Source organism: Scyliorhinus torazame, chromosome 12 (genome assembly GCF_047496885.1).
Source record: "Scyliorhinus torazame isolate Kashiwa2021f chromosome 12, sScyTor2.1, whole genome shotgun sequence".
Lineage (NCBI taxonomy): Eukaryota > Metazoa > Chordata > Chondrichthyes > Carcharhiniformes > Scyliorhinidae > Scyliorhinus > Scyliorhinus torazame.
This window is the reverse complement of record NC_092718.1, coordinates 20,934,593-20,948,842: the sequence shown is the minus strand read 5'-3', so window position 1 is coordinate 20,948,842 and position 14,250 is coordinate 20,934,593. Positions and strand designations below refer to the sequence as shown.

The window sequence follows — 14,250 nt, the reverse complement described above, 5'->3', positions numbered from 1 at the left end:
GCCAATCCACCTAACCTGCACATCTTTGGACTGTGAGAGGAAACCAGAGGAAACCCACTCAGACACGGGGAGAATGTGCAGACTTCACAGACAGTGACCCAAGCTGGGAATCGAACCTGGGACCCTTGAGCTGCGAACCAACAGTGCAAAGCATTGTGCTACTGTGCCGTCCAACAAATGTAAGCTTTGTTGATGTCGCCATGGTCCCAGATATAAAGACGTCTCACCAATCCACACTCTATGTTAAAATAAAATAAGGCAAAACTGACATCTGCACCGTAATAATTAAACAGCAAATTGTTAAGGTGTAGGAAAATTTAATACGTACTATAAACAAAGTATTTACACCAAAATGCACTAACAGTGGCCTTTTCACAAATATAAATTAATATTTACTTTTTAAAGTCATTTTTGTTTTTAAAAAGTCCACACGTTTTACAGGAACTCTGTACTGACCCTCTTAGCAAGACAAAAATTAAGTGGGACTGTTGGCAGCATATTTTCTTTTGTCTTCTTCCATCACTGACATCCCCTTCATTGTTGCTGTCTCTAGATGTTGAGGCAAGAGCCGTTTAAAAAGATTTAAAAAAATTAAAACTGGGGAATATATTCTCGCTTCAGCATCAAGCATCTGGCGCATATTGGAAGGGTGACAGCAGTCTGTTACTCATGTGGAAGATCTGAATAAATCAAGGCCAGGAGGCTAGAGAAACACAAAAATGAAATTCTGCCCTACAGAATCTCCTGGAATTTTTTTTCAGCAATAAAAATGATTAGAAGTTAGTTGCACTTGCGTGTTCGTGCCTGCGTCTGCTACACCAAAACGTTGTACGACTGTAAATAACTCCCAGGACAATGGCACCGTGAGAAAGGCAAACAAAATTCAGCTGAGGTCTGCCATTGAGTTTTCCCTCATCACTGACCAAACCTTTCTTCAGAAGCAGCTTCACCAGCGGTCTTGCTCCTGGTTGGCATGAACCGCCAGGACTACCCACTGTTCACCGCTACAACCCCCTATGTAGAAAAGCTTTAATATGGAGCCGCACAGCAGGGGGATATTTGCATTTCCCTGATGGCAGTGCCCCCTGCACCCCCCCCCCCCCCCCAATGGGCTTTTTCATGCACCAGGTCACTGGGACCATCGTCACCTCTGCCACCCAAAACGATTTGCCACGTGCCCATGACTCAGCACGAATTGGCTCATTGGCGTCAGCCACATTTTTGTTGGGTTTGTGTAACCGTGGATTTTCGCACAGCGCTGAATGTAAACCTCAACCCTCGGCAGCTCCTTGACCTCTTCACTCTCAACTTATGATTTTTGCATTGAAAAAAAAGGGAGAAACCATCACGATTATAAAGTGCCTTTATGGATCGTTATAAACCAAGACAACAAACACGCACTCCCCAAACCGTCACTCTACAGTTATGAAGCTCCACCTAGATTCAGAATGTCAACTCTCTCGAATCTGAACAATTCCCAAACTAACCTTGGCCTTCAACAAGTGGTGTATATATAGGCTCAGTTGCTCTTCCCATGTAACTGAACTCACCATTCACAGCTTGCTTGGTGGTAGGAGATTGCCCGAGCTGCGATTCAGTTCTGTTTTGTCACCTTGGCTCTCAATTCTATGAGCCGAGAGGAATATTCTAGCTCCGATACAGTTGGCAGAATGGTCCAGTTAATGGAACTATTGACTCCACCATCGCCCCCACTCCCCCCTTTCTTTTTCAACCTTCTCTTTGTGTGGAGAAGTGCCCAACCCAGGGGGTGGGGCATGATTAAAATCAGGAGCTCACTGTTAGGAGGAATGAGAGAACACAAACCCGCGTTCTTGTCACACTCTGTCAACGTGTTCCAGGCCTCAGAATGGTCCTGAAACAAGAAGTTACCGGGGACCCGTACCTTCAGTAGTAAGTAAATTGGGTAACTCACTGGTCTATATGCACACCACATTCTAGCGTTTAGATATGGTACAGCAAAGTGACAGAACTCTGCAGTTAAATCGGCAGCCTGTCCACACTGACACGTTGAAGGAACGTGTGGTATTAGGACATCTGTAACATAAGGTGGAGAAATACTGGCGGAGGCTTTGGGAGAGTTGGGGTTTCCACTGACATGCCGTCTGGGCAAAGTAGTGGAGAATGGAAAGGCAGAGAACCAAAGAGTTTAGATAACTGGTTGTACAGGGCCCAAGCAACAGACCAGGTTATCTATGAGCACACCATTCAGAGGGGAGACAATTCCTTCAGCCTTCCTGCACCCCAAAATAAGTATTTCAGTTGTGTTTATCCAAAATAAATTCTCATTTACTAGTTAAAGCAACCAGGAGGCAAGTTTTGCAACAGGTCCACCTTTTGACGGTAATGCCTTCTGGTTCCGTATGCCGGACACATAAGAGGACTACATCACAAAAGAACCATGAGCGGGATTTAAAAAAAAATTGTTCACTGGCGAGGGCAACCCCCCTAATTGCCCTCAAGTTGGCGGCCATTTTGAAGCACTGTTGCACAACTCCTGTCAAGGCTGTCCAATCCGGCTGCCCCTTCCGTAACAGGGCAATCCTCACGAGCAGATTCCGTGCACCGAATAACTGAACCGTTCGTTCACACTGAATGTTATACGTGGAGCAGTGGGGGTTTGGCGCAGCTGCTCCCCCTCCTCCCCTCTTCTTCAAGGAGCAAGCAGCCACTGTGGCACTTGCGGCAGAGTGTTCAACACACAATCCTCTGCCCTTTGGGGGAGTGGGGCAAAAACACAATGTTGGGGGACCAGCTGAAAGTTGGCCACACTCTTTGCCCGCATTAAGTTTTATTAAAAAAACATGGGAATTTTAAATTATAATTTAATTCAAGCCAGAGGAGGCATTTTATTGTTTACAGTGAGATTTAGGGAGATCCAGTTTCACGCACCCGAGCCTTGCACATTTTATTCAATCATTGATCGTGACGGTCTGAGCAGTTTGTTCCTGTTATTTAGTTTCGCAGAGAACGCAGTTCTGGAAGAAAGACAAGAGAACATGGGACACATTGAACATCCCGATGTGCAGCTGAAAATGTGCGCATTGGGAAGAAAGATTCCAGAGCTTGTTCAGTTCACCAATACACGGGTGAGTTGATTAGAGATCATTTTTGTAAAACAAAATGGAACAAGGTTCATCGGAGCCCCAAAAAGGGATTACATTTTATCTTTTTGAATAAATTTAGCTGGACTGGTCGACTAAGTGGGGTGTCCTCAGTCATGAGTGCGGGCAAGAGAACTGGTTGCTGATGGGATGAGCGCATGCTCGGATAACAGATGTGCATGCTGAGGGTGGGTGACAGCAGCTGGATTGAAATGGGGGGGGGGGGGGGGGGGGGCAGGGGTGCAAGATTTGAAATACTGAAAGAAACACCACTCGGTAGCCCGCCGCCGTTAGCCCCTACGTTCAACAACTCTCGAGGGATGCAGAAGCCTGAACACTGATGACTGGCAGTCTCCACGCCCAACAGCATAGTCCATCATTTTGGGTCAGGCATTCTCTCACTCTCTCCATGCCCCCCCCCACCACCACTGTTCAGCATTTTTTTAAACATACAAAGCATCACCACTGCCTCTCTCTCCCCCCCCCCCCCCCCCACCCAATCAAACACAGGTTAGAACAAAGTTATAAAAAAATAGGTTATTTTACTTGTGAGGATTAACCAATCTACAGTTTCCAAGGTTGAAGGCAGCTTGGGGCAGGCAGGATGAGGGGAAGCGAACAGAACAAAGTGCTTACATTGTGACCAAGTGCAACACACGCAGCTTCTAAAAAAGAAAAATGCAGGTTGTGGAGACTGGCCGTTAGAATCAAGGTACTGATATTTCCTTCTGAAATTCTTGCGGTTGTAAAGTCCCTAATACTTTTGCTGCAAAATGACGATGCTATATTCTAAAGACGAGATTCCAGAAATTGGACCGAAGGCGCATCAGTATTGACCACAAAGTGCTAATCCTCTGACCGCTCCGCTTGGCCATTCCTTCCCTCCTAGTCAGACACCGAACTCGTGTCTGCGGAAGAATTTCAGACCGTCCCATTTCCCTTTTTTTTTGGTATTTCTCGGGCAAGTTACGGTAGTGCTAGACGACAGGGTAATGCGTCCAGCCCCCCCCCCCTCGTCTCCGCCTCAACACTGGCACCGCTCTCTACGCATTCAGCGTGGAACTGAAAGTTAGCTCCCCCGCTGAATTTGGAACACTATTTAGAAAAAGAACTGACCTGCCCAACACTACTCAGCACAGAGAGAGTATTCATCACGCACATTTAGGATAAAACATAGAAATATTTTGGCAGAGAGAGACCATGAACAGACAAAGCTGACAGGAGATATGACATCCTTTGCGAATTGCACTCGCTGCTGACGCCCTCCTTGGGGCAAGTCCTTTAAACCGCATCATTAAAATCACCGCCTGCAATGAAGCAACCATCATCTCCCAAAAAGCCCAATCTGCTCCCCCTCCCTTCCTGACCGGCGAGCTTTTCGGAAGGAACACTCCAGCACGAGTCTGATCTCCCGTGTCGATGGTGCCTTAATTTTTTTTTTTAAAACACACCCGTGTCTAGGAAGCAGAAACCCTTCCTCGTTCTCCCTAACCTGTTTCACATTCATTGTGCAATTGATATCACAGCAGTCGTTCAGATTATCGTGTGTGGTGAGAATAGGAAAAGTGTGGATTTTGTTTTTAAATTGATGAAATGGAGAACTGTGGGGCAGCTTCCCATGTCCCTCGGAGCAGACTCTACGTTTTCCTCACATTCCAGTTGTAGTCAGCAGTGTTCTTGTGTTCCAGTGAGCGGTCCAGAGGGGACCGGTGCTCGAGAGGGGATTTCGAATCATGTGGCGATTTCTGAGAGAGCGGCGAGCGATGGTCCGCGGCCGACGGCTTGTGCTCCATCGGCTTTTCAAGGTGAAAGGGTCTATAGTGTTCGGAAGGTCCCTGGCTGCGGTAGGCCCCAGGGGGTCTGTGGTCGGGCATTCTCCGGAAGTCTGGCTGGTGCCCTAAACTGTGGTGGTCCTGAGGTCTAAACTCGTCTGACCTGCGTCGCTTCAGATCCTGATGGCGCCTGGAAAAAAGCAGAAAGGCTGAAGTGACCAAAGCTGAAAGAATCATTCCAAGTGCAGCCACAAAGATAAGCTATTATATTCCAGACTGCCCACACAGGCGAAGGGAGGGAAATACTGCTGAAGCCGTCAAAATTGATATTTCAGAGACTGCAGCGGGTTTGGAGATAGAAAGAGCAATGAGGAAAGGCTGGAAATGGCCGCAGGAGGAGATACAATACTTTGCTCACATCATCAGAGCAGATGGTAGACATAGTTACTGGAGGGGAAGAACAACAGAAAACACAGGAGAGGGAAGCAGAGGAGAATAATGGATATACCACAGCCGAGCTGTGCGGAATGTGCAAGGGCACAGTACAGGGCAGACAGAGGTGGGGATTCATGGCAGCCAACCTTCTGGGAAGGTGACACCAACCATCGAATGCAGCGAATGTGAAGGAGCAAAGGAGAATGGCAAACATTATTCAATAATGGAGGGAGAAGTCATTCAAGTAATTACAGATCAGTTAGCTTAACATCTGTGGCAGTGACCGAGGACTGTAATTATATTATGAATAATAGGAGGCTCATTAGTGAATACAAATTCACAGGACATGAAAGAATGGTTAAAAAGTGCATGAGACTAGGCTTACCTCGAGAGCTGTGGAATATAAAAGTTAGGAGGGTAATGATGAGTCCGTATCAAACCTTATTACCTGATAAAATGCTTTGTGGGACTATTAGACACCACATCATTAGATGCGCATTGAGGCTTTAGATACAGTACAGCACAAACTTAGTAGGCTGCTGTTTGGTATGGGGGAAAGACAAATATAAAGAAATATTTGAAAGATCGGGTCCTTTTTGCTACAATTGAAATGCGTGAAATTATGAGTGAATGGGATGAAATAGGTTAAAGTGTACTGCCGCTGGGTTCCGAATTACATAGATAACCTTTGGGTTCTCAGAGGCATCAGTGCCCAATTCAAATGCTAAAAGCTTTTGAATTGCTGTTTATTTCTTCCCCTCCCCCATCCCCACGGTTTACCGTGCCATCAGATTATGGCACTGCCTCAAAGCCTCAAATATCTGCTCTGCTTTGACCAGACTCACCACTAGACCCTGCATTAGTCGCAAACGCTACTGAGTAAGCAACAAATGAATGGCACCTGTCGTAGTAATCCCGGTGACCTCGGTGGTCTCGTTCGTTGCCATACTGGTTGTATGGCCTCTTGCGGTGGATGTTATTTGGCCGATAATTGCCAGAGTTCCTGTGGGGATCTCCACGCGGCCTCCGGTCCCCGAAGTGATGGTCCTTATATCTGTGTTGGTCGTATGGGTGATGTCGGTCAGGTCCCCACTGCTGGTTGTTATTATAGTTGTACATCCGATCTCTCTGGCGGTCTCCCCGATCTGCAGAGGCAACAGACAAGAGAACTCACGGGAGGCAGTGGCATTGTCATGTCGATACTGGGCTAGTTATCCAGGGACCCAGCGTAACGGCCTGGGGACCAGGCAGGGCTCAAACAGATGGTGAAATCCGAATTAGATTTTTTTTGAAACTTCAATTTAAGTCTGATGGTGACCATGAAACTATTGCCGATTGTCGTAAAAGTGCATCCGGGTCACTAATGTCCTTTAGGGAAGGAAATCTGCCAACCTTGGCTGGTCAGGCCTACGAGATTACAGATCCGCAGCAATGTGGGACTCTTAACTGCCCTCTGAAATGGCCGAGGAAAACAATCCACTTGGGATGAGCACTAAATGTTGGCCCCAGCGAACAATGCCCACATCACATGAATAAATAGAAAAAAAGCATTCTCAACTTAGTTTGAACAATTTGGCAAATTTCGATAACCCAGTGATATTCATGTGACAGTCCCGGGGGCTCAGCACCTTCCCACCCACACCTTCCCCCCTCCCATTCCTGTGACAGACCTGCTGCTCCCTGCACATCCAAGACATCAAGTAGATTCAGAGGCCAGGGTTCCACGTTGCTTCCTCCCCTTCCATTACAGATTGAGGCCATTCAGCCCATCATGTCTATGCTGGCCCCCTGAAGGAACAATTTACCAATAACCATTCGCCTGCCTTGCACCCTCAACCCTGCACATTGTTCCTTTTCAGATGAGAAACCAATTCTCCCCTCCAGTGCACCTGCCTCCACCACACACTCGGGAGGTCTGTGTCATCATTGCCTGTGCCTTCTTGCAGGTTTAAGCAAGTCGGAAACTACGGATCCTGAACAAAAAATAATTATGTTTTATGTTTAAATATAAACCCTTTTGAATGTTTATCTCCCGACTTCACCCTTTAATACCACAAAGGTACAAGGTTTTCCAGTGAAAGCAAAGGAAAGATATCAATCAGGTGGGAAGTTACACAGCCAATGAAACCGACCCAATAAAAATGAAGAAATAGTGGCTTATTTTTTCTCTGCTTTTCATGAAGGCCTCCACCCCCGTTGGCCGAGTCAATGTACACAATACGGAAACTGTGTGGAAGGAGGGGCGTGTCGCCAGAATGCCGCTGATCCCCTACCTGCACCGCTGAAAGGCCACTTGTTGAGCTGATTATAGGGCTCCCGGTGATGGCCATGCTGTTGGTGATGAGGTGGGAGCAGGTGAGGAGCATGGGACCCATGCTGCACATGTGACTGAGAATTCATGGAATCCCGACTTGACCCAGAAGGCTCCGATTTAAACTGACGTTTAGTCTCTGAATTATTCTCCTTCTTCTTCTGTTCCTCCTAAACAAAGCGGCATTGTGAAGAACATCATCAGGGTTGCGTAGGCCAAACGAGGAAAAAAACATTTGTTGCCCCTTTCCCAGCCTGATGTTAGTGCCCCCCACCCCCTGTGAAGAAATTGAGTTGTCCCAGCAGAAAGCTTCATGGGCACCCTCTACCACCTTGCCCAAGTAGCTGATCTGCATGCATTACCCCACCCCAGTCTGTGCTGATGGACTATTTGGCTCAGTGGGGCATCACAACAAAGCCTGATCCCACTCTTACCGAGCATCCAAATGTCATTATTAAGGAAAGGGAAACACGAGCGATTCATCACGTCCGAGATAAAGATCACTGAGCTCACCTGTGCCTGTTAAAGTGGCCTTGGGATCAACAAAGACCAAAGATACATTTTTCCAATCACTCCCACTGAGGGGGCTACAGTCTCACTAATTAAAAACATTCAGCTGCACTTCTTGATAAACACACCTACTCTCACATTCCACTTACAATGCCCGTCCAGTTATCAGTAATGGGAGCTTTATATTTCACCGTAGCGCCTATCCTGAACAGTAATAAGAGAACAATTCCAGTGCACCAACATCCAATATGAGATTCCACACTTCCTATAGGAGCTGAGGTCGGCCTTTCGACCAATCGTGTCTGCTCCGCCATTCAACATCCGATCTGATATAATAATCCTCAACTCCACTTTTCCACCATATCTCCATAACCCTTGATTCCCTTACTGATTAAAAATCTGTCTATCTCAGTCTTGAATATACTTCGCAACCTAACCTCTTATGGTAATGAATTTCACAGATTCACTCCCCCTCTCAGAGAAGTTGTTCCTCCTCAACTCGGTCTTAAATGGGTGACCCCCTTACTCGGAGATTACATCCTCTGGCCCTAGATTCTCCCACAAGGGGAAACAACCTCTCAGCATCTACTCTGTCAAGGCCCCCTGAGAATCCTATATGTCTCAATAAGGTGGCCTCTCATTCTTCGAAACTCCAGTGAGGACAGGCCTAGCCTACTCAACCTCCCCTCATAAGAAAATCCCTCCATATCTGGCATCAACCTAGTGAACCTTCTCTGGGCTGTTTCCACTGGCCAGTATATCTTTCCTTAGATAAGGGGACCAAAATTGTTCACAGAAGTCCAGGTGTGGTCTAACTAGTGCCTTGTATAGTTTTAGCAGGACATCCCTATTTTTACATTCCATTCCCATTGAAATAAAGGTAAGTATTCCATCTGCCTTCCCGATTGCCTACTGAACTTCCTAAAACTCCTGGGGCATCAAATGGCCTCGTCACACCCGACTTGGTGACATGACGAGGCCTTTAAATCTCACGAGATTTGCGACACCCGGAATGCCTCACGCGAGCTCACGACCTGGATCTCGTCCTTGCTGGGCACGATCCAGATTTACAAATTCAATCGAGCTATTGGGCTCATTTAAATATGTTGGTGCCCGATTTTTCCGATGCCCAGGAACGAAGCCTCACGCCCTGGAAGACCTCTCCATGGCACGTTTAGCATTAGTCCACACAAACATGGATCAAGGGTAACCTTGGGGGGGGGACGGGACCCCTAAGGGGCAAGAGGGACATTGGGTGGGGGTCCAGAGGCTGCAGTGGGGAGTCTGGGGGGGGGGGGGGTTTGAGTGATTGGGACTGCATTTAAAAATCTCCTTCTATGCTGAGGAGTTCAGCACATCAGTACAGGAAGTGGGGTAAATTCAGCCTCAACGGGGTGTTCCTGACTGAGATTTTTTTTTTAAAACCCAAAAGTCCCGTTTGCTTGCGGGGCTGAGAAACACCCCGCTAACCTGGCCCAAAACATCACTCTGATTTTTGTGTGGTAAATCGCGCCTCTGGTCATCCCACACCCAACTCCTCCAGGGAGGGGAGGAGGACTGCGCGCCTCGATGTCATTCCTAACTAGTACTGTTCTCAGGGAGTTTGTAGGATCCACGTAAAAGGCAAGTGAATGTGAGACACGTTACCTCTTCCTGGGACCTCCTCTTCTGCGCTAACTTGTACAGTTTGTGCAATTTTCTGGCGTCAAATTCGGTAAACTTGGAGACGAAAATCCAGAGATTTCTGTGGGGAAATACAAGAAAATATTTTGGGGGAAATAAAATGTACCACTTCCTGCATGAAGACGGGGCTTGCATTTTTTTTTAAGCGGAGAAACCAAGGTGAACGACTAAGGCTCCCTGTGCAGGTCCGAATGGCCTCCTTCTGCACTGTAAATTCTATGATTCTATTAATGTAAGTACACTACCCCTGCTTTCTGTGCAACAGATTACTTACAGAACTGCACTGATAAGACCAGAATCTTTACATCCGAGATGACAGAGTCGCTATCAGGTGATTTACGATCAGAAAACATGCAACAATCCGCAAAATCTATTTAAACACAGTCAAGGTCTAATTTACAGCAACTTTCACATTTTCCACCCAAATTCTATGCCACAAATGAGTGAGACTTGACAGGTCATCGAGTGATTTTGAAAGCTCAAGCATTAAACTGTACCTTCTCCAGATCTTGACATGCTCAGAGTCTGTGTACGCTTTAAGGCACTCGCTAATTCGATCACCGATCTTCAGTAGGCAGCTGCGGGTGTGCTGAAGCTGCTCCTTCTCAGACAGCCCATCTTCTGGCTTGTCCAGCTGCTTCAGAGCTTTCTTCACCGGCCTCATCCGCTCCTTGCACTGATTGAGAAAGGAGAAAGAATATTCCTTCATGGGAGTGAAGCTACTAGTCAGCCAGTCATGCCCTTTTCGACCCAATCACCTGAATGTATCCTGTTCCCTTGGAAATTCTGACTCAGACAGCACCTGACTAAAGCGGCCATCATCCGTTCAGCAGGAGATGTAAATGTGTACGAAGAAGTGATGCGGGCAGCACGGTAGCATTGTGGATAGCACAATTGCTTCACAGCTCCAGGGTCCCAGGTTCGATTCCGGCTTGGGTCACTGTCTGTGCGGAGTCTGCACATCCTCCCCGTGTGTGCGTGGGTTTCCTCCGGGTGCTCCGGTTTCCTCCCACAGTCCAAAGATGTGCAGGTTAGGTGGATTGGCCATGATAAATTGCCCTTAGTGTCCAAAATTGCCCTTAGTGTTGGGTGGGGTTACTGGGTTATGGGGATAGGGTGGAGGTGTTGACCTTGGGTGGGGTGCTCTTTCCAAGAGCCGGTGCAGACTCGATGGCTGAATGGCCTCCTTCTGCACTGTAAATTCTATGATCTATAAGTGATCTCCTGGAGTTGAGCTGCACCGTGACAATCAGATATGCTCACTTCCCAGCCAAGGCTATCGGATGTTAACTGGACACAAATGCTGGTTGATGTGGGCCAGGGAGCTTACTTACAGAATGCAATATTACATGTCTGCCTTCCACTGACTAACCCAGTGTCCCAGCAACCTGTCTTTCCAAGTGCTCGGAGTACCTAATTGAGGAGAGCTTACGACGCAGTGGGTAGCGTCCCCACCTCTGGGCCAGAAGCTCCGGCTCACGTCCCACTGGCAGGACCTGAAAGCCACAGAAAGTACACTCACAGCGAGGCTAAACGAGTTGACTATCAACCGATCCTTTCAAGACACCTGATGGCAGGTGGGAGATTTTCTTGGGTGAGCCATACCCAGAAAGCAATGGCAAGCCACGGCCGTACTTTGTTGAGCATGATCATGGACCAATCCAATGGAAGGTCACCAATGCCCTGTTAGGAGACGATATCGGAAGGAGGAGGACATACTTAGTTGAACGATGACAGTCACTCTCATCCACCTCTGGAGTTCAGCTCTTTTGCCCATATTTGAACAAAGGCTGTAATGAGGTCAGGAGCTAAGTGGCCTTGGCGGAACACAAAGTGAGCAGGTTATTGCTAAGCAGGTGCCGCCTGATTGCCCTCTTGTTTGCCTGGCCTTGCATTCTCCGTGAGAAGAACTGATAAGAGCGGAGATTTGTTTTGGGGACGACTGCCCCAGGCCTGGGAAGGCTGAAATGCAGCCAGGAACTTGGCCTAAAACGGGTCGCTGCTTTGGGGACTACCGCTGCTGCAGCCATAGTGGAATAGTCACCACTGAAGGCCGGAGGAAGGGCCGGGAACTGAGTGACTGACCGTAGCACCCACTCGTTGAGCTTACTCAGAGACTTGGTAAAGCATGTACCAACTTGGGGAGCTGATTATGGGATAGATCAGTTTGGGGTTATCCACTTTGAGGTGCTGTCATGGGACAGAACAAATTGGGGTTATTGTTTGTGTTTAAACAAACATCTGTTGTTCTTCTTTCAGGTATATACAAAGTGCTTTCTCCTTTCAAATGAGCTATCTTTCATCCTTTTCACTTATTTTTCTCTTTTTGCACATATATTATCGATTATAATTGTCGGAATATTATAATCAGTTTTCAATAAAATTATGTTAAAAAAATTGTGTGTTTTTTTTTTTTAAAAAGAGTACCCAATTCAGTTTTTTCCAATTAAGGGGCAATGTAGCGTGTCTGATCCACCTACTCTGCACATCTTTGGGTTGGGGGGGCGAAACCCACGCAAACACGGGGAGAATGTGAAAACTCCCCACGGACAGTGACCCATAGCCAGGATCGAACCTGGGACCGCGGCGCTGAGAGGCAGCAGTGCTAACCACTGCGCTGCCCAAACTTGTTGTTTTAACACAATAGTTGTCACAGTCACTCATTCCTGTGACGCCCAGAGTATGGCTCTAAGTGATAGTCCGACAGGGACACTCACCACTCTTTACTGGCACTAAAGCACAGCTTGGCCTGTCCAGTGGGACAGCGAAGAAAGAGTTCAGCCCTGTATTTAACATCGGCTGACAGTGTTTGGTTTGACAGTGCAGAGGGAGCTTTACACTGTGCCTATCCTGACATCAAAGAAACGGAACCGGAATCTCAGGAAAAAAATGCTGGGGGTGCTACATTTTCTCATCGTTGTTACATGCCTCAAAGACGTGAACAATGAAGGGACTGCTGAAAAACTGAATACATTGGGGATGTGGACACATTGGAGGATTTTCTGTATATTCCCCACAGACAAGACAATAGAGGAAAGTGCTGGAAATGGCTGACAAAAAGAGGAAATTAGGCCAAACATCAAAGCGAGAAAGATGCTCTACTTCGGCCAAATCATTGCAGCATAGTAGACCGGGACAGTTACTGAAGGGAAGATCAATGCAAACGCAGGAGACAGAAGCAGAGGAGAAAATGGATGACAGACATAGTTGAGTGGATGCAGTTGAGCGATGAGGAATGTGTAAGGGCAGAATCGGATGGAGAGGTGAAGATTCATGGCAGTCAACCTTCTTGAAAGAGGGTGGCACCAACATCTGAATGAACCTTAGCTGACGGTGCTTGATAATGACTGATCTAGAAAAGCTCCATTCACCACCACCAATATCCCTCACATATTAATCAGAACAACATTCATAAAACCCCCACTGTTCCGAGATTAATTTATGTAACTTGGTTTATTCTTGCTTCCCTTATTCAAAGGGTAATTTAAAAATAGTAACTTATACCCCTGGCACACAACTTCTCCTTTTGTCCGGCTATGGTTACTTACAACGCTGAATGTTTCCTGGTCCAACTCATCCTCGCCCTCCTCTCCAATCGGCACTGGGTCATTGCCTGCTGTAATATGGACCGGACCCTTGGACACAGACTTCCGAATCTTGTCCTTGGCATCAGGCTTTATCTGTTTGGAAGACAAGGTAAGAAAATGTTGCACAAAAAGCGAAGCCTTTCATCTTAACGAACACAATGCAAAATACCGTGGACGTTGGAACTCTCGCAATGAGGAATGCTGGAACCACACAGGTCAGGCAGCAATCTGGGGATAGTACACATTTCAGTACAAGTGGAAGGTCATTAATCTGGAGAGTTGATCCTTTTACCCTCCAAAGATGCTGCCTGATTTCCTGTTTTTATCTAAACCAACTATATAGGAAAGTAGGGGCAGGCAATGATTCCACAGTGTGAGTCTGAATGTGCCAGAGGTCTGATGAGTTAGGGTCCAGCCCCCTTCAGTCCGACCAGAGATACTGGCCCAGGATCCTTTCTCAAAACATGAGACATCCTCCAAGTTCAATTGCTGCACAGAGGAGCCCGTGAATCCCCTTCTCACATCAAATAAATGTCAAGTTTCTGTCAAGATAGTCCAGTTGTTAAGGCTTTCCAGAGCTCCTAGCTTGGCCGTTTTGCCTAACACAGGGGATCAATAATTCTTCTCACCTTGAAGAATGCAGTTTTATTTGTGTGGACCTGGCAGAATGTTTGTGGTCAGAAATCTAATTCACTCGCCTGCACTTTATACGTAGGGAAAATTCTATGCAACAGTAAGTTGTATTCAAACAAGAACTTATAAAGCACCTTTAAGATAATAGAACGCCCCCTCAACGGAGTATTGTTCAAAAAACAGAGCAGACCGAGCCA

At 47.0% G+C, this 14,250-nt stretch overlaps 1 protein-coding gene across 3 annotated transcripts in view; it reads right to left on the bottom strand.

Annotated features, from left to right (window-relative positions):
* Positions 1 to 297: 297 nt before the first annotated feature.
* chd2 (chromodomain helicase DNA binding protein 2) overlaps positions 298 to 14,250 on the bottom strand; it is a 104,006-nt gene continuing 90,053 nt past the window's right edge. For all 3 annotated transcript variants that reach the window (XM_072470515.1, XM_072470516.1, XM_072470517.1), the window contains 6 exons: positions 13,382 to 13,513; positions 10,331 to 10,509; positions 9,798 to 9,894; positions 7,603 to 7,810; positions 6,231 to 6,474; positions 298 to 5,084 (listed from right to left, as the gene is read on the bottom strand). In XM_072470515.1, coding sequence (XP_072326616.1) covers positions 4,760 to 5,084; positions 6,231 to 6,474; positions 7,603 to 7,810; positions 9,798 to 9,894; positions 10,331 to 10,509; positions 13,382 to 13,513 — 1,185 coding nt within the window. In that variant the 3' untranslated portion in view covers positions 298 to 4,759. The remainder of the gene's footprint in view (positions 5,085 to 6,230; positions 6,475 to 7,602; positions 7,811 to 9,797; positions 9,895 to 10,330; positions 10,510 to 13,381; positions 13,514 to 14,250) is intronic.